This window comes from Vanellus vanellus (assembly GCF_965231255.1).
Source record: "Vanellus vanellus genome assembly, chromosome: 2".
NCBI lineage: Eukaryota > Metazoa > Chordata > Aves > Charadriiformes > Charadriidae > Vanellus > Vanellus vanellus.
The window spans coordinates 76,443,130-76,462,899 of NC_138906.1; the positions used below are offsets into that span (position 1 = coordinate 76,443,130).

The 19,770-nt window shown below is 39.8% G+C and overlaps 1 protein-coding gene across 1 annotated transcript; it reads left to right on the plus strand.

Annotated features, from left to right (window-relative positions):
* RPP40 (ribonuclease P/MRP subunit p40) lies at nt 1–12,572 on the plus strand (the record flags this gene model as incomplete). Its single annotated transcript, XM_082499028.1, has 8 exons — nt 1–135; nt 1,567–1,711; nt 2,915–2,983; nt 4,434–4,529; nt 5,586–5,711; nt 9,767–9,965; nt 10,865–10,999; nt 12,266–12,572. 8 exons carry the CDS (start codon nt 1–3, stop codon nt 12,462–12,464), a joined length of 1,104 nt encoding a protein of 367 aa, XP_082355154.1. The 3' UTR covers nt 12,465–12,572.
* Between the last annotated feature and the right edge of the window lie 7,198 nt (nt 12,573–19,770).

Genomic DNA, 19,770 nt, shown 5'->3' on the forward strand with positions numbered 1-19,770 from the left:
ATGTCGGTGCCGGTGCCGCCGCTGCGGTGGCTCCGCCAGGCCCCGCGGCACCTGCTGGTCTGCGAGAAGGGCCACGCGCGGCACGCGCGCTCGCGGCACGCGGCGCACGTGCGGGACCACGCCTACAACTGCCGCGTGAGTGCGCCCGCCCGCCCGCCCGCCCGCCGAGCCGCGAGCGTAGGGGAAGTTGCGGTTAACGGGCGTTGCCGTCGGCGGGCGCGAGGAGGGGGCCCTGCGGCCGTTCGGCGGCCGGGGGCTCGTGCGGGGAGCTGGACCCCACGGGTTCCTCGTCCGAACAGTGAGGGGCTGAGGGAGGCCCCAGTGCTGGGGGGGGGCGGGGGGGCAGGCGGGGGGTTGTTCGGCTGAAGCCTGGCCGCAGGCGTGCCCTGGAAGTCCCCTCTCTCACGTTGTCCCTGCTGCTGCCCACCGAGGTGTCGTGCCGTGCCGTGTCGTGCCATCATCAACGGCTTCGGTTGTTTTGGACAGCTTAAAATGTTGGGAGGTCCGGGTGTTGCCAGGTCGTTCTGCTTTCTTGGGCTGTTGTAAGTTTCAGTCAAGATCCTCTCGCTGTTTCCCGAGTAATTTGTTTAGCAGCTGACAAGAAAGCTTCCTGCTTGTGCGGCAGGCAGCTCATCTCTCCCTTGTTACTTCTCTTGCACACGTGTGCAAAGAGAGATGGATAAGTACCTGTTCTCTGAGAGCTTTTGGAAAAAAAAGTTTTTTGAGGCACGGAGTGGGAAGGAGCAGGAGGACAGACCTTTATGCTGCTTGGGCATAGTTGTTGAGAAGCTTGGTACTTGTCCATGTAGTAACCTTGTTTTCCCTGGTCTCCTGGACTTAAGAGTTCTGTTCATCTATGAAATACGTACAGGAAGGATTTGAAACAGAACGGAAATTAAAAGTAGGCAATTGGACCAAAATGCTGAATGCTGAGTTTAGTAAGAAAAGCTAGGTGCTCATTCCTTTTGAAAATTGGTTTCCTACCTTCAATTCAAAACCTCCTACAGAAGCTGTAGCCTTAATATATGCTTTATGACTTTTTTTGAAAATCATAAGCCCACCTTCAAATTTTGTTCTGATGGTATGTTGACTCTGCTGACCTCCAAAATTATGTACAGAGGAGAATGCCTTGATTCAAAACTAGTTTAAATTCTACTTTGGTCTTTGCTTTTTCACTGAGATTACATAAATGGTTAGCCTACGTTTTCAGTAGGGGCTACAGGAAATGTTCCAGTGTGACATCAAGCTAAATTTATAATGACACGAAACAAGATCTTTAGGTAGCTCATGCTGTGTAAAATCGTGTCTCTATGTAACACTTCAAATGCTATGGTATAGCATGTAAAATGCAAACAAACCCCTGCCAAATAATGTATTTAGAGCACTTAGAGACTTTACAAATTGATACATTTTGAAGACATTAGCCTGATGTTATTTTTTTCTTCATCTCATTCTGGTATAATATACTAATGTCTTTGAAAAGTAGAGTTTTACTTAGGTATTTCTGGGTTTTCTGCCAGAACCAATTTTAGGATATGATTTACATTACAAATATGTTCCTAATAGGTGTCCTTTTTGATCCCTGAATGTGGCATACTACCCGAAGTGCTGAAAAGTACCATTGCAGATGTTGGAGAGTACTACCTGGTGAGGAATTTATCGGTTCATGAATTGGTCACTCACGAATTCATCGATGCCTTTGTAAAGAAAGGTAAGAAGGAAATCAGAACATGACAGATGCAGTAACAGTGTATTTTTTCATAACACAATAAAATCCATTTGTTGTTATCTATTCTGGAAGTATTTTAAAGGAAGGGAAGGAAAATACAAAGAAAATTCTGTATTAATTTCTCTATCTGTTTTTTATTGCTTTGTGGTTTGTTAACATTTGTGTACACCCGCTGGGTCCAGAGCTTCTATGATTGTTCCCTCTTCCCATCTTAATTCTACAAGCCAGCTATCAAGAGGGCTTCTGTGTATCCTCACAGCTGTTTCTTCTACACCTCATCTTTATTCTAATTTCTGCAGAAGTTGTCTCTATTCTTTCGTTCTCATTCCTTCATATTCCAACACAGAGCTGTGTTCCACAGCAGGCAAGGGAAAAAGAGGCGGGGAGGGGGGAAAGCTTGCTTTTTTCTTTTTCGCTAATGTAGCTGTGGTGGCTCATCCTTACACAGTAAGAGCAAAGAGGATATGAAGAAAGATGCAGCCTCTGCCCAACCAGCTTGCTGTTACAAACTTGGCACGTGCTGTTTTCATCGAGCAGGCCCCAGTCGTTTGGCTCATGATAAATGTTGTACCCTTCAGATGATTGTCAGGGAGAAAAACAGCTTTAAAGGGAAAAGAGAACGTGAGGGTGAAACGGGAGAATGAGAATCATTACTTTCTAAATGTGGGACACTTACTTCCTTTAGTCTCACTAATGGCTTTTATGCCAGTAGTTTTATGGGAGCTGTATGACATATGTACACTGAGTTTACAGGATCTGACTCTTCTATTTTTAAGAACAAAATTGGTTGTGGCAGATAATGCTATAAAATATATTAGTAATGTGAGCATCTTCCACCTTGTCTTCATGTGAACTAATAATAAAAATGTGTCTGCAAAAAATGGGGTTTTCCATTTGCTGAGTGGGGAAGGTTGCAGGTGGAAAGAAAGTGTTTTCATATTGGGGTGTATTGTTACTGTTATCTGTATTACAGGCCCTTTAAAATAGTGCCAGTCCAAGGTTTATAAAAATAATAACAAAATTCTCTTTTGCTTGAGAAGGTGGAAGAAAGTTGATGAAACCAAGGGTTTAGAGTGATTCAAATGGTATTTCGTATGTTTGATTGTCTTGAGGTGAATCCTTCATATTATCATGTCTGTCTTTAGAGACTGCGTAATCTCATGGTCTTCTGCTTTATTATTAAAGGTTCATGCTATGCACTTACCTATAACACAAGAATTGATCAAGATAATACTGCAGCTCTGCTACCAAATGGTATGTTTTGTTTTCATTTTAGTAATACATACATACTGATTCTGGTCTTGGGTTTGTTGTTTTTTTTTTCATGTGAAATTATGTAAACTGGAAAATTTAATGCATACTGTACTTGCCAACTTTATTAGAAATATGTTGGAATCGGAAAAATATTCATTCTAACTTTTTTCATTCATGTTGTTAAATTATTTACTTAATCTGAAGGAAGTTAAATAAAAATTGTCTTCACTTATGTATAGTATCAGATTGTCAGTGCTTCAACTGTAATTGCAATTGCTACAGAGGGATTATTTTTGTGAAAACATTGCATTCCAACTTCTTGTTTCCTACTGGTCTTGAAGACAGAATTTGTACCAAAAAAGAAAATTATCAGCACTTTTAGGAAGATTTTTAAAATATTCAGTGTTTATTCTTTGAGAATTATGTAATGTGCCAGAATACGCTGTTGCAGTTCCATCGCAGTTTTATGAAAAAATGGTACATCTCAGACAGAACTTTTAATGCAGAGAAAATAATGAAGCTATTTTGGGCTTCAAATATGTTGTCTTATTTCCATTTAACAGCATATCAGATATAATAGAAACACAAATTGGTCTGTCAGCCCTTTAGCCTAATGTAATATGATAGGTGCCCATCAGGACATAAGTAAATTCAGATTCTTCAGAGGGTGGATTTTGTATGTGCTCTGTTAGCACAGTCCTAGCAAAATGGATACTCGATAGTGTTTGAGTTTGTATGGTACAATTATTGCATGCAATGCACAATTAATGCAGAGACAGCATTACAGTTCCCTGTGATGTCACCATATGAAATCTTCAGCAACAACTTTATTTGTTTGTATTCTGTATTATACTGTTACTTGTACAGTAGAATCAAAAGACTGTAATAGAGATGTGTTGTGTGAAATTCTGTACTAAGTGGCAGCTGCCAGATTTGGTTTATGAACATGGAAGTGGAGTTGTTCCAGTGCATATCTGCTCGTGACTAATAACCATAGTTTATGCAGTGTGGGTAGTCCCACTGGATTTGGAGGAACTGCTTTTGTATGTTTAGTTGAGCAGTGCATGCATGAATGTTTACTAAGTCAGGCCCTAGAGTCATGTAATGTTCAACCAATGATGCAGCAAATGCTAGGGGACAAGTGGAGGAAAGATTGAGGCAATGAAGTGAGGCAGTCCAGTTAAAGCTATGACTATCTCAGGAATAATATTACGCTTTTCTCATTCTAGTTCATAAGACCACTTTGATAAAAAAGGAATAATTGAGTTATAACATTTTAATTTTTTTAAGGGTCAATCTGGTAATCCATTTAACTGGAACTAAGGAGTCTGGATTACATTAGTAATACCATTGATCCAAAGCTAACATTGTATGAGGTATACGGTTCTCAGAAGACTTCAAAGGAAACTAAGTAGAAGGTTATTTGTATTAAAGTTTATTTTGTTTATAGGAAAACTAATTCTATCAGTGGATAAGGATACTTATGAGGAACTTGGACTGCAAGGTCACCCTTCTCGGTATTCTGGCAAAAAAGTAATGAGATATAGTAAGTATTATTTATATTGACGGTGCTTATTTCAGATCTGTCTGTGAAGCACCTTGTTAGGATGTTAAACCAGCAATGCTGAAACTTCCCTTTCCTTAAAATTGGTTGTTGTCTAAGTTGTATTTTTCCAGATGCAGATACAAGGACTGCATGAAGAAAAAAGAAAAACACTTTTTCCAAATAATAAAGCAGCTATAAGGGAACAAACATGATCTTTTGGGTATTCTATAAAATTTTTAATTACTGGGTTTTCATTGTGCTGTGAAGACCCTTGCTCGAGACTGCCTGCTTGAATGGCAAAATTGTATTATATTTGACACATTTAAAATGGTGGTCTCCATATACCAAGTACTTGGAAAATGTTGTAATTTTTTAACAGCTGCAGAGGAGACATACTGAGTATGAATTTTGGTGAATTATTTTTTTTTTTGTTAAATAATTTTTAAAAAAGCCATGAACAGTATACCATCTCAAATGTATTAGAACCTACAGTAGTTGATAAGTAGTTATATAACAAGTTTCCCCTTCTAATGTTTTTATCTATAATAGGAATTTTGTCAAAATGGGACATTGGTTTACTATTCAGTTTGTCAAGTAAAATGTATGATGAAATTTCCATCTGAAAAATAAATGTAACTTTAACCTGGGACCAATTAATCTAGGAAAAAAAAACAGTTGAAAAATTGTCATTGCAATATACATGGCTTTTGATGTTAGAAATTCTAGCTTTTTTTAGTGCTAATAGCTTGCCTAATTACCAAGATATTTTTAAGGTGCTGTTTTGGGACGTCTGTCATTGCCATTACAAAAGGAATCTGTCCCTCCAGTTACTAGAAGGCAGTTCCAGATAATATCAAAGTAAGGACAGCAGGAGGTGAATATTTATTTACATAATACGGAGTCATATTTGCATAATCAAATACTTTAAACTTCCTTTTAAAATATACAGCATATTTATAATGTTCTTTGGTTTCTTTGTAGTCTTTTAGTTCTTAATGAATTTAATCTTAAAATTTATTTCAATTGAGTCACTATTGCTTTTTTACATTTTTGCAGCTATAACTATTGACTTGACTGATTCTGGCTTTCACCCTGATAGCAAGAAACATAACAGAGTGCTTTGGGCCTTGAAAGAAAAGAAACCGTTAGAATTTGACTTCCTACTGGCTTGGTATAATACAGGTAATGAGAAGTAAATGCAAAACTAAAATGTAACTGACATAAGGTCCAAATACTTTTAGTTTACTGTTCTTTTCTAGTGATTGTCCAAATGAATTTTTAGTGGAGGGAAAAGTTAGATTAAAATGTGTTTGGGTGGGATTTTTTGTTTATTTTGTTTGTTTCAGGTGTATGTTACTTCCTACGCAGCAGAACATTTCATTTCAGGAACACAACAGTGATTCATAGGAGACAGAATTAGTTGCTTCATTTCCTTGTCTTTGTGTTGCCTGGGCTTTCTGGCATAACTTTGCCTATTTGATAGTGCTGCCTCTTTATAAATTTGTGACATACATGCCCATTGTTAATACACCTTTTTTTGTTGTTGTTATTAATACACATAAGTTACATATTTGGTGTAGTACTTGAGATGGGGAACTTTCATTTCATCAGTAGTTACAGGATATGTACAGAGTCTGTATTTCTGTCATGTGCTGTGTACACTGATTCACACGCAGTCTACTAGTTTATAATTTTATTCTCAAGCACTTGTGTGAGATTAGAGCAGAGTAAGAGGTTATTGTTGTAAGAAATTGTATTGTCTCAAATCACCTTTCTTCTAGCATTCATTTCTCTACTGTTTTCTAATTACATTAATTTTTCTTATGGGTTTTAAGTATTGTTCTTCTTCTGAGGGTCATTTGCCAAACTCCTCAGTTGCTTGTTTTACCTCAGAACAGGCTGTATCTAGGGTTGTGTAGCATTTGGATGGAATTCACAATAACTGCAGGAGTGTGTACTGCAAAAAAATATTTTTCTTCATCTTCTGTGTAGCTTTTAGTGTTTTTTTTTTTTTTTCCTGGCTCTTCAAGACAAAGTCTGAGAGGGAGTTGCTGATCTGAGAAATGAAAGCTGCTTAAGAGTTCCTTTAGCAGTGTCCCATGTTTCACTTCAGTCCTTCATGTTTCCCCTCACACTTTTTAAATACTGATCATACAACAAGGTTCCTTCCTTGTTTGTCATTCAGAAGTTGTTTGAAGGCTTGCAATGTCTGTCCTTATAGTCTTCACAAAAGAGTCACAGTGAAGACTGTTGCTACCATAAATGGTGACATAAATCCAACTAAGGTGGCGGATCTTGAGGCTCAGCATGCTTGGATTTATTGACCCTGAGCAGAGAGCAAAATGGCTCCAGGGCCAGTATGTTTCTTAAGTTTGTTGCTGCCAGTGTAGCAGCATTCAGGAAGAATAACATCCACATTCCTCAATTTCTTACATCAGAAAACTGGGTCAGGTCAATCGTTTCCTGAATATGGAGTTAAATCTAAATGCCTTTCTGTGCAGGAATCTTGTGCTCATAACACACAAAAAATTCTTAGTTCCTTTGTACTGACAAAAATAAAACTTCTGTAGATTTTTATTAATAGACGTGAGGCTTTGTGTAGATTCTGCTGGAAGGGGAAAAGAGGGATGTGTTTTGTTGAGAGAATGTGTGTCCTCTGAACATTCTGCTTTCAGCCTTCCTGCTGATAACTGGTGTTTCTTGCTATGGCCAGCACTGCTGCAAACCTATAAACATTCATGTCACTGTCCAAAAGCAGGATTTTTTTTTTTTCATACCCGCTTTTCCCACTTAGTGGTTCTGGCACCAGGAGGAACAGAAAAAGGGATTATGCAGTGTCTCACATCTGTAATGACAGAGGCAAACCAACCATTTCTTCTTTCTTCTATTGCTGTAATCTCTATGACAATTTTAAATGTTTATTGGCTGAAGTTCACTGGCCTCCAAAAAACTTTGACAATGTGCCTGGTTGTTGACATGGAAAGCTATGCTCTAGCTAGAGGAATTGTTCTGTCTTGATGTAGTGTTTGAGATTTCTTGAAGTTAGGACTGTAGCTGAGGCTCCTGAATGGAGCAGACATTTAAAATGTATAATTTCTTATACTTGACTATAGAATTCTAGGGCAATATTATACATTCTTTGAACCTGTTAGTCTAACAAATGCTAAGAGGAAGTACAGAGTGAAGGAAGATGATCTGTTCTAGCACACATCAGACTTAAATATATCTGTATTAAAATACTAAATTAACAAGAATTCAGTGGCTGCCTGTCTTTGTCACTGTGCCCTTTGGTACTTGGACAGCCTTTTTTGAAGGATGACTAAAAAGGATCATGTTAGTCCTCCTTTTTCTGCTTCCCCATGTGATTGTCCTTGATGAGATAAATATGGCTGATGGAGTTTAGGCAGTCCATAATTTTGGATAGCAAGTTGTGGATATTGTATTCCATAGTGAACTCCATCTTGTTCTTGAATTTCTTCTGTTCGTACATGCCTTTCCTGTGTTATTTAAATGCTGTTCTGGGCTTCAGACTTCGCATGAGTAAGGTGGTCACCTAGAGACCCATTGTTAGTCACTATATGAAAACAGAATACATTATCTGGAATTTGAAATTTAGGAGAATTGATTCCACATCAACTATATTACTGCTTCAGAAAGGAAGTTGGTTAATATCTCTTAATCCTAAGCAAGCATATTGCAAATTAGGTTTTTAGATTTTTAGCTGCTGTTTTGGATCACTTACTGGAGTTGAAGAAATGTACCTTGACGGACTTCTGGGAAAGGCCACATCTAACTCCTACAGCTATACTGCATTTAAAGACTTCTCACTGTTCTGTTTTGTTTTTTTCTTCTCTGATCCTAGTAAAATGGGATTTGTGATACAGTTTGATTTCTCTACACTCCCCCTTCTCTCTTCAATCCTTGTACCCCAGACTATTCTGAAATTCATCTTGACATCATCGATAAATCTGTTCTCAAACCTGTAGCCACCTGCTCACTTTTCCACTGTTCAGGGAAAAGAGTGTTCTGGGATGGCAGACACCTTAGCCAGGTGGGTAAGAGTGTCTCTAGTCTTGATATCTGATTCTGTTATTTTTTCTGGGATAATATCACCTTCCAAATACACATTATCTGAAGGTGATTTCTTAATTTACTGTAAATCAAGAGATTTTCTCAAAAGCTTTATGGCTCCTAAATTGTTTGCCATCACACCTAGGAAATCAAGTATGTGGTCTTTAGTGATGGGATCAGACCTCAGAAGTATTCTTACATGTTTTTGTCCTCAGCTGAGTGAGCCAAGAGATCCACTAACTTGACATGCTGGCTAGAAGATTGAGTGCCTTTAAGGACAATGGAAAGGGAAACTTTCTGCAGTTCTGAAGGCACGTTCCAGGAGAATTTAAATGACGCTATAGCTTTTTGCAAAGTATTCCTGAGACCTGCAGGAATTTGTTCTACTGGAGTTGTTCATAATTCTAGAAGCCATGCTGTCTCTAGGAGGCAGTTCTCTGTGAACTACTGATACTGTGATCCCTTTAGACACTCGGTGGTTTTGGAGGGACTACTGCCTGAATTTGTTTGAGCTTAGTTCCCTTTACCTGGTCTTAGAGATGCATTATCTTTGTGTACGTTTACCACATGTATTCTCCCACTCATGGTGCAATGCCCAAGGAATTTTCTAGAGATGCTGAGCTAGAGATGACCTGATGGTATAAGGCACACATCACTCTTCTACAGCAGCAAGTACCTGTGCATGGGCATTGAGGGAATGTACATACAGGCACTAGTAAGGCAACATGTTCTCTGGCCTCATGAATACAGGCATGGGTATACTCATAGTGTGCGTGCATTTGTACCACTTTGTCTTAGGAAGCAGTTAATGTGTTCCTGCTCCTTTTCACGTATTCCTCTTCAGGAACACTCTGGATTCCTCTTTTTAATAAGTTCATTTTATTACTTGCCCAGTTAATTCTGCTTGAATTTTCTATTGACAAATCTATACTGATAGTTAAATAGTAATTTTACTGAGCTATACTGAGTTGCTGGATCTTGCACTGTTTTATTTCCAGTAAGATAAGGAAGTTGAAGATTCTGTGGCCTTTGCCAAAGATAACAACATGTAAGCAGTGTACACACTGCATTTTCGTGTATATATATATACACAAAGGTTTCATGTATTCATTGCTCCTTTTGTTCAGTAGTTTTGTAACAGCTCTTTGTGGTGTTGTGTTGTTAAGGTGCAGAGGGATCAACATTGATGTCATACTTTTCAAAGAACCAAATACGGGCTCTGAAGCCAAAAATAACATTCAGCACATTAAGGGACTTGCAGTGTCCAGTGTTACAAAGTAATGAACTACAAGGAAAGCCAGAGGAGTCCTGCAGTACAGAAGAACTGTTTGAATGGCTCGGTGCTGTCTTGAATCAAGTTAGCTTGTAAGTACTTGGATTTGTTTGATCTTTACATACCTTTTAAGTAGGGAAAGCCACAATTTATTCTAAGGAAGAGCTAAATAAGAATTAAGAAAGACACATTTCTGTAAGTGGGAAGTCTGTTAGGCGCTTAAGTGTTTGTTGTAATTCTTGAATAACTTCACTCTGGTTTTGGACACACCCATGTATATTGGTGCTTGTGTGGTGCTGTGTTTTGGGTTTATGACCAAAACAGTGTTGATAACACAGGGATGTTTTAGCTGTTGCTGAGCAGTGCTTACACAGTGTCAAGGTCTTTTCTGTCTCTCATGCTGCCCTACCAGTGAGTAGGCTGGGAGGGAACACAGCTACAACAGCAGACCCCAACTGACCAGAGGGACATGGTCAGTTGACATGAACGTGCCACAACATATGGTGGCATGCTCAGCAATAAAATCTGGGGGAAAGAAGAAGGGGAGGGTCATTTGGAGTTACACCATTTATCTTCCCAAGTCACAGTTACACAAGATGGAGATGGCTAAACGTCTGCCGTCTGATGGCAATTAGTAAATGAATTCCTTAGCTTGCTTAGCTTGCTTTGCTTTCACGTGCAACTTCTGCTTTACCTATTAAATTGCCTTTATCTCTACTCAGTGTTTTCTTGCTTTTACCCTTCCTATTCTCTGCTCCATCCCACTAGGGGAAATTGAGTGAGTGGCTGGGTGGTGTTTAGGGGCTTACCAGGGTTAACCCACAGCACCATGACGTCTTGTGTATTAATTGCTTAGCCACTAGTTGGTTCTGTATTAATTTAGATGATATGTATAGACACTACTTTTTTGGTACAAGTTTTGATTACTAATACTTACTGTAGGAGATTTCAAGTATATTTATTTTAGTTGTTTTGTTTGTTTGTTTTTCAGAGACAACAGATCATCTAGCTTCTTATCAACGTATTGCTGTCCTCAGCCCAGCACAATAGTGGAAAAAGCTTTTTTGTGCACAATCACAGGCTTTATAATTCCTGAGAAGATAATTCAGTTATTGGAGCAGCTATGGTAATGGCTGACAGGAGCACATTACTAAAACATTTGTACTCTAAGCTTTTTAATTTTCGGAATCACTTTTAAATACTTCTTTTTGGTGGTGCTGTTAGAGGTAAATAGCAAAATACACAAAATGAAGACTTGCTTTTTTAATTAGGAAATGAGCTGGAAGCTTAACATTGGTATAAAAAAAGCAATAAACAGTTTTGGATACTCTGAATTGAGAATGCCTGCCCTGTATTCTAGTAATGACTTTGCTTTTTCTCTTAATTTCTTAGAAACAGTGGCTCTACCGAGCTCCACATTTTTCAAATTCCCCTCACCTATGAAAATCATTTGCCCTCAAATATATCTGATACAGTATTTTTAACTACTGATGGAAAATCTGATTGAAGTCCTTTTATGATACCAAAATGAGTGTCACAAGGTACTTCAAGGTTGTTATGCCATTACAATAAATTAACTTACAGTGAGTTTTTTGGATCAAGTGTTGTGACATAGGACACAGGATAGTAGTGACCAAGATAGCAGTAGTTCTAATTCAATACCAAACTACATCATACTAGTGTATCATGGATCAGTGTGGTATCTGTGCTACTAATACCAAATTCTGGAAGCTCCTTGCTTCATCTGTGAGACGATTCTTAAAGTGCCTGGTGGCTAACAATTGTCGCACTGACTCATGACAACATTGACGTTGCTTTATCTGGAACATGATCATTACTCTGAGCAATCTTCAAATCTCATGCAGGGTTGGAACAAAATTTCCTTGGCTTTTATTCTCTACTTTAAAGAACAGTGAATAATGTCTGGCTTTGATTATTTGTAGTCCATTTCCTTTCTGGTGGTAAAAGTATTTGTGTCAAGCATAGCCTGACTATGTTTCTTCCTCCAATGTCTTTTTTGCCCTGATAGAAACTGTTCTTAGTAAATATTCTATTTTCTGAAAGACAATGCATGCTGTAGGAAATTCAGAACAGCTACTTTACAACTTAGAACTTTTTCTAATTTCTATAACTTGCACGTTTGCAGTGTCTAAAAGTATGGTAGGAATAATCAAGAGTCAGTCTTGTTTCATTTCTTGATGTCTTCTGATAGAATATTGTCTTTGGAATTTATTTATTATGTTCTAAAGCAGGGGGGGTTTAACTGCTAATTACAAATTTTCACTAAAGTGCCTGTGTCTTTTTTTTTTTTTTTTTTTTGCTTTATATTGTATACTTGAACATGCTGTGTATTCCATTGTAATTAGTGACTACCTTGTCTTCTTCCTTGCAGTTGCTATTTTGGTGAACCAAAACTGGCATATTGGCTGACATTAACTGTGCATGGCTTTGCAGACAGTCCTGTTTCCTGGAGAGAAAGTGAACATGGTTTCCACAAGGGAGGAGAGAATTTGTACAACTTTGTCATTTTTAGAAATCTGGACTACTGGCTTCAGATGGCTGTAGGAACTAACGATGATTGTCCTCCATAAAGCTATGTCCACAGAAGAAGTTTTCTAATAATCCCGTGTTACTGTATAGAAATGTAATAAGATATTTTTTATAAAAGTAACTAGGTAACATGTTAAGTACTAAGAGGCTGTATATGTTTTTCCATTATTTATAGCCCTTAAAGCATGACCTATGATGGAAGGAATGGATTTTTATTTCTTCACTGTCATACAGTGCGTTCTGAAAGACTTTGCAATTGTAGCTTTAAGAACAATATATGGTTTTGAGTGTTTAAATTCTCAGGAATTGACTGTAAGTGGTTTCCCTTTATCCAGGAGTAATTTTGGAATTTGAAAGTTAGCTAAGACTTCGCTGTCACGTTATTGCAGACACTTTTCTGGGAAGAACGCTATGGACATACCCTCAAACAGTGCAGTTGAAGTGAAACAGGTTTTGTTAATCAAAAGTAGGAATGCTGAGAACATAGGCAGCTATAAAGAATTCAGGTTAACTCCTGTTGAAATCCATGAAAGGTTGGATGGTGGTTGGGGGGAGAGCACGGATGGGCATTTGGGTTTTGTTTTATGGAGTGGGTATGTATCATTAAAGTACTGATGCAGTGCTAAAATGGAAGTTGTTCACTTGATGGAGGAAGAGATTGGTAGTGGAAGTTGGGGCATAGCTGTAGTGGAAACATCAAGATCTCCGATCAGGGTGACTGGCACAGAAAAGCAGAAAGCCCATGGGAAGCAGTTCAGCTTTCTTTTTTCATCTGTTTATTGGTCCTCTGCAGTGAGGAGAATCATCCTGCATAACACCTTTTGCTCAAGTTTTGTTACATGTTTCACAAATACAACTCTGACAAATCAGCAAACAGTTTTCTAAATCATTATTTTTTTTTTACAATTATCCTGCCATGAGATGTTTCTAGTAGGTAGAAGTGCCACCTTGTCACATGTTACAGGCATAGATTCACACAATCACGAACTGAATGGACAAGTCTGGGAAAGTTATTCGCTTGATGCTTGACTAGTAAATATTTAACATGGCTGGCTCAAACATTGTTTCATTACTATGCACTAAGGTCTCTTAAAAGCTTGGGGTTTTCCTAGAAGTTACACCTACAGCAAAAGTTCTAATACAAAGTTAAAAATCTTAAATCTGTATGAAATGAATGATAGAATTGTCTAGGTTGGAAGGGACCCTTAAGATCATTGAGTCCAACCATTAACCTATCACTGCCAAAACCACCACTAAACCATGGCACCTTGAAGCCATTTCCTCTTGTCCTATTGCTTGTTACTTGGGAGAGGAGGTCAACCCCTACCTCATTACAACCTCCTTTCAGGTAGTTGTGGAGAGTGATAAGGTCTCCCCTCAGCCTCCTTTTCTCCAGGCCAAGCAACCCTAGTTCCCTCAGCTGCTCCTTGTAAGACTTGTGCTTTAGACCCATCACCAGCTGCATTACCCTTCTCTGGATGCGCTCCAGAACCTCAGTGTCTTGTAGTGAGGGACCCAAAACTGAACACAGTGCCAAGTACAGAGGGATCTCAGCGGGTCCTCCTCACCACACTATTCCTGATACAAGCGAGGATGCTGTTGGCCGCCTTGCCCACCTGGGAACACTGCTGGCTCCTATTTAGCTGGCTGTTGACCAACACCCACAGGTCCTTTTCTGCTGGGCTGCTTTCCAGCCACTTCCCCAAGCCTGTAGCATTGCATGGGGTTGTTGTGACCCAAGTGCAGGACTTGGCACTTGGTCTTGTTGAACCTCATACCATTGGCCTTGGCCCATTGATCAAGCCTGTCCAGATCCCTTTGTAGAACCTTCCTACCCTCAAACACATTGACACTCCTGCCCAACTTGGTGTCATCTGCAAACTTACTGAGGGTGCATTCGATCCCCTCGTCCAGGTGGTTGATAAAGAACAGAACTGGCCCCAACACTGAGCCCTGGGGAACACTTGTGACCAGCCACCAACTGGATTTAACTCCATTCATCACAACTCTTTGGGCCTGGCTGCCCAGTCATTTTTTTTACCCAGGGAAGAGTATGCCCGTCCAAGCCATGAGCAGACAGTTTTTCCCTGAGAATGCTGTGAGAAATGGTGTCAAAACAGTGTTGGATTAAGTCTGTAGCTGGTCCAGTGAATGGGCTCATCTTCGTCAGATTCTAGTAAAACTAACTCCGTTACAATGTGTATACATGCACACAAACAAGTGTAACATATATATGGCTTGGACAAAACCAAGTGCCATCCAGAAATGAGTTATTGGTGGATTTGTTTCCCTTATTAACAGAGAAAAGAGTGAAGCGTTATGCATATGCCTCATACTACTCCCAGCAGGAGTGCAGCAGCCTTGGCTCTGAAATGTCATCAGTAGGACCAGGTGAAGTAATTTTTCTAATTGGCACCTGGTTGCAGAGCACCTTGGGTTTGTTGATGAAGTAGCTGCTGCAGAAGTGCTGGTGGGTACATCGTGATAGCTTCGCTGAGACAATTCTGGAAGGCAAGCTGAGAAGCGGGTATTTCAGCTCTATCAGTTTTCCTCAGCATGTGAGTATTAAGGTTAATCTTTTATCGATATGTAGGGAAATCTCATCAGATTGATCAACAGTTCCCTCTGCTTCCTATCTATGTAGGTAAGCGACTGTAAATATTTCTCAAAGGTCAGTGTTACAGGCAGTTATTTGGCTATGTTGTTCCCTACAATCCCTAGTTGTCTTGTAGTGGTTGTTTAAAATAGCTTTTCCATCTAAGGAAGGGATTAAAATCTTGTCTCTGGTTCTTGGAACTTACTTATTTGAGATGCTGAGCTGGTTTCCAGCTTTTCTCTGTTTTCTTTAAACGTGTACAAAGTATCATTGAAAACCTTGCGCTGGTAATAGTCACTGCACTTGGTCTACTCTTCGACTGTGTGAGAAAATTCTGTGTTAACCAGATCCATGTTTTCCTAGCAAGGTCCGATGGTGTGCCTGCCTCTTAGGAGGCAGGCTTTCCTGTGCTGGCTGCCCTTTGTAGTTGCAGAGAAGAGAAACTGGGGGGTGGAATTGACTTTTCTTACTACCTGCAAACAACTGTGACCCAAGGGAAGATTTTCCTGGGATGAGGGACAACATCCTGTTTCCTACTGTCTGTAAAGGACAGACAGAATATTCTGTCTCCCCAGGAGATTCCCGAGCATGGCGGGGGGGACTCTTGGTGAGGAAAGGAACAGCAAGGCATTGCTCGTGTGCCTGGGGAACAGGTTGGGACGGAAGAGCTGGTACTGGGCCAGGCAGGCGGTAGTAGCTCAGGGAAGAATTGGGTAGGGCACATGAGATGGAGATAAAAATTTTTGCATGAGAATGAAAGATGGCTACTGGTAGTGTTCTTGCCCTCTGTGGCTGCCTGTGAGGGAGGACAGGAAAATGCAAAAGGTTCCCGAGAGCTCCAAAAGTAATGGGGAGCAGCTGTGCACCAGCTGCTTCTGAGATCAAAGGGCCGAGTGCTTACTAAGAAGTTTTGCCTTTGGGGAGTGTTTTATCTACCATAGGGAAGGACAGCCAAATCTCTGAATGCAGAGGCAACCTGCGGCAAGCTGGTTGCATGGGGAGTAGAGGTTTTTGTTGTCCTGGTATGCGGATAGACAGTGATAACTCCTTGAGAGCGAGGGAACTGCTCTGCTTTAGCCTCTGCCCTTCTACTGAGCTGTACATTCCTGCCTCTTGGCTAGTGGAAGGAAAGGGAATTTTGTTGAGAGGTTACTGGGCGGTAGCAGAACTAGCTGTGAGTGGGCTGCAAAGATCATGTGCTTTTCTAGCCACATGTTCGAGTAAGTGGTTATATGTATTCAGAAACTGGTGGGCGTGGAACAAATCGAGAACAAAAGTTGGTGCTGACAAAGGGGAGAAAAAGCTGAGGCAGTTGGATAGCATGTGTTATGCAAAATCACTCTAAATAGAATATATTTGCCTTTTTGGTTTCCAAGTGCTGAGTCAGGAACCTGTCTGGAGAAATAAAAGCAGATGTCCCTTAATGGCGTGAACGGGAGCCTGACAGGTGGTGGTAGTATTTTGTGTCTACTAGTGTCTCTTAGCATGGGGGACTCTGAGAAAGTTAGAGATAAGGATTAAAAAAAAAGAAGTTTCACTATCAGAATAGATTCTAGAGGTGCTGTGGTTGCAGAGGGAAAGCAGCAATTTTGGCACAGCTTAGATCTGGAGAATGTAGGAGAGAGAAGAATGAGTGCTAATCTAAGGCTGCTTGAAAGGGAGGTGACGGGGCTTAATGGGAGGAGGCACATAAGCTTTGTTTTGGCTGCATCATGTTGTCGTTTACTGGTGAATATCCATTTTGGAGAGGCTAGCCAAGATGTAAAGTTGGATGTTTGGAAGAAAGCCAACAAGAAAACAGGTTCATACATCATCAGCCTGGGGATTGCATAGCAATCGTGGGAGTGACAAAGATTGCTCAAAGATGGGCTATAATGTTTTTGTTGGAAATATTTTGTGTGCTTTTATTATTCCTTGCTACAAGCTGCTTCTTTTTTGTTTATCTGTAAGGTTTCTGAGAGTGTTACAGAAGTACCAAAGACTTAAAACTGTCTTGAGATAGGTTAGATGATGTTGCTATAGCTGTTAATTGCAATTAGCAGTTGGGCTGCTCACCCAATGCTGCAGAGCTGGTGTGGGGTTTTGCACATGTAGAAAGTGCCCCTGGTACAACTACTGCAAAAATAAATAGGTAAGGCAGACAAAAGGTAAAAAGCAAAATAAGAGTTTAGAGGGGTATTTCTTTTCCCCTTCTCATGGGAGGTGCATAGCAAATCAATGGCTGATCTGGGATTAGAATGAAGGCTTTGTAGCTAGTCCAGTGCTCTAGCTACTAGATTATATTCACTCTGTCTTTTGTGTTTCTTTATGTGGTAGCTATACTGGAGCAGGCTTGAACTGTTTCTCTTAATCATTTTTATTCACACAATAGAGCTTAAAGGCCAAAACCAGAGACTAATTCCATTAGTGGGCTATTGAATAACCACCTTCTGAATATTAACAAGAATTTCAGAAATACCTACTATAAACGAAGGCTACTCTTCATAAATGAGTAGCCTCTGTTTCATCCTTGGAAATAGCTTCCAGCACCGCTTAAAAAGATTTGTTTTAATGCAGCCATATACAGGAGAAAAAAAGGGGGAGCTAAAGTGACCTGGGCAGTTTTCAGTTTTCCAGAAAGCAAGGCGCAGGGTGCCTTGGTTATGCCGAGTTTCTTTTAGCTGGCTTTATTAGAACAATTTAGTGGGCTTTAGTTCTTAGAATATTGATGTGTTTTACTTGGGTAATTGAAGAATATCCTAAGCAGTGGTATATGCTGTTCTATGCCCCCACTGTCAAAGATAGATAACCATTGATATTAATATTATTGTTTTTAATGTCTGAGCCAGATGCCTATGTTCACTAGATACCAACAATCTTGCTGCATCACAGAATCATTTAGGTTGGAAAAGATCTTTAAGATCATCGAGTCCAACCATAAACTGGCATCGTATGCCAGTAGGGTTGTGGAGATTGCAAAGGGACTGTTTTACTATATGATTGCAGGTGAAGAAAAGCATATTTACTGATTTATCATGAAGACAAGTATTTCTAATCTGTGTCACTGTTGAAGTTTGTACCTTTCTTCAGTGCTACCAAATCGAGTATGTATTTTTGAAAGGACATAGCTTAAGGCTCTAGAGGAAGCTAGTGCTATTACACTGCAATTTTCAAAAGTTCTTGTAGTTTGGCACTAGGATAAAAGCCTTACTGAATTAGGCACCAAACTGCTATTGGGACAACACTGATTATGATTTGTGAAGAGAAGTTTCTTCTTTGTTATTGAAGCAAATTAAGATTTTTAAACGGTCAGCTTTTGCAGGGCAGGCACAAACCCAAGCAGTGATACATTGGTCCTTGAGCCTGTTTTTTGATTAGATACTAAATCCAGTTTTAGAGCTCCTGGTGTCAGAACAATATGTTGTAGCCCCATAAACTCATTTAGATGTGCTTAAATATTTTTATAAGCTTTATGACAGTTGGGTAGAATTTGTTTTCCCATAGTTGACATAAATGCCATATCATGTATTTGTCACTGATTTGATAGAAAGGTGTTTGTGTGTTCCAGATGTCATTGAAATTTGTATTCTCTCTCTCATGTTAAATACTGTGGAATCATAGTCTGAGACATGTGGCACTTCTGTACCTGTGCTGATCTTAAAGGTGAATGGGAATAGCAGGCATTTAGCAATTCAGAGTAATGGATACCTTGGACAGACGATTAAAGGTATTTGTGTGACCAGCATGGGTTTGCAACATCCATAAATTAAGTCTTCAGAATTACGTAGGCACCCTCAGGTTAGATCTGTAAAAGCAGTAGTACCTACGTAATTTTGAAGACTTGTAAAAGACTTTTGAAGTTCTGTAAAAGCAGAGTATTGTGGTGCCTACTTGTAGGCAGTTAATTTCCCAATGGCATTAACAGCCTTCAGACTGAATGCCCAGTCCTGCAAAGCGTGTTCACTCTTGTGCTCAGAACAGAGATCAGAAAAGTCAGCATGCTGAGTAGTGAGCTAGCTACACTAGCTGGTAGACAATGTGAAGGACTACAGTGCACCTAGCTCAGCCTGCTCTGATGGAAGTGGGATTGTTTGGGTGTTGGGTTTTTTTTGGGGGGGGGGGGGAGAGGCAGGTTGAGATAGAAAGGCACGTTTGCCTGAAGAACTGTGATAGAGACATCTGGGTTTTACTTGTAGCTCTGATAACAAATTGCTAGGTGACGTTCTACAAATAACTTTGCAGTTCTGTGCTGCTTTGACTCTTGCCTATTCAATGCAACAGACTTAGAGGTGCTACTTGCTTTTTTAAAGCACTTTGAGAGAGCCATAGGTTATCATTTAGTGTTCACAGAATTTACTTCAGAACCTAGAATCATCTCTTGCCACATCCTTTTGACTTTGAAGACTGCTGATCAGAGAGGAGTGGTTTTGACCAGGGCTTCAGGGCAAAACAAGTCCTATCTTTCCTCTACCTGCCTGGAGGGTGATGTAAGTGAAGGAAGTGGTATGAGGTTTACTCTGCTTAAGGCAAGACTGTAATGTACTGGAAAACATGACTCTGTTTAGTCAGCTGCATTGTAGAGGATAGAGGGCTGAAGGGTAACTAAGGGTAACGTGAAGCATTTGGGATATTTATAAAAATGTGAAATGGCTTTTCTTGTTAAAAGAATGGTTATATGTCATTAAAGGCTACAAAAGCGAAGTGGGAACTTGCTTTCCAAATCAGGAGGAGAGCAATCCTTACCAGTTGCTAATCTATTTATGTTCCAGTCA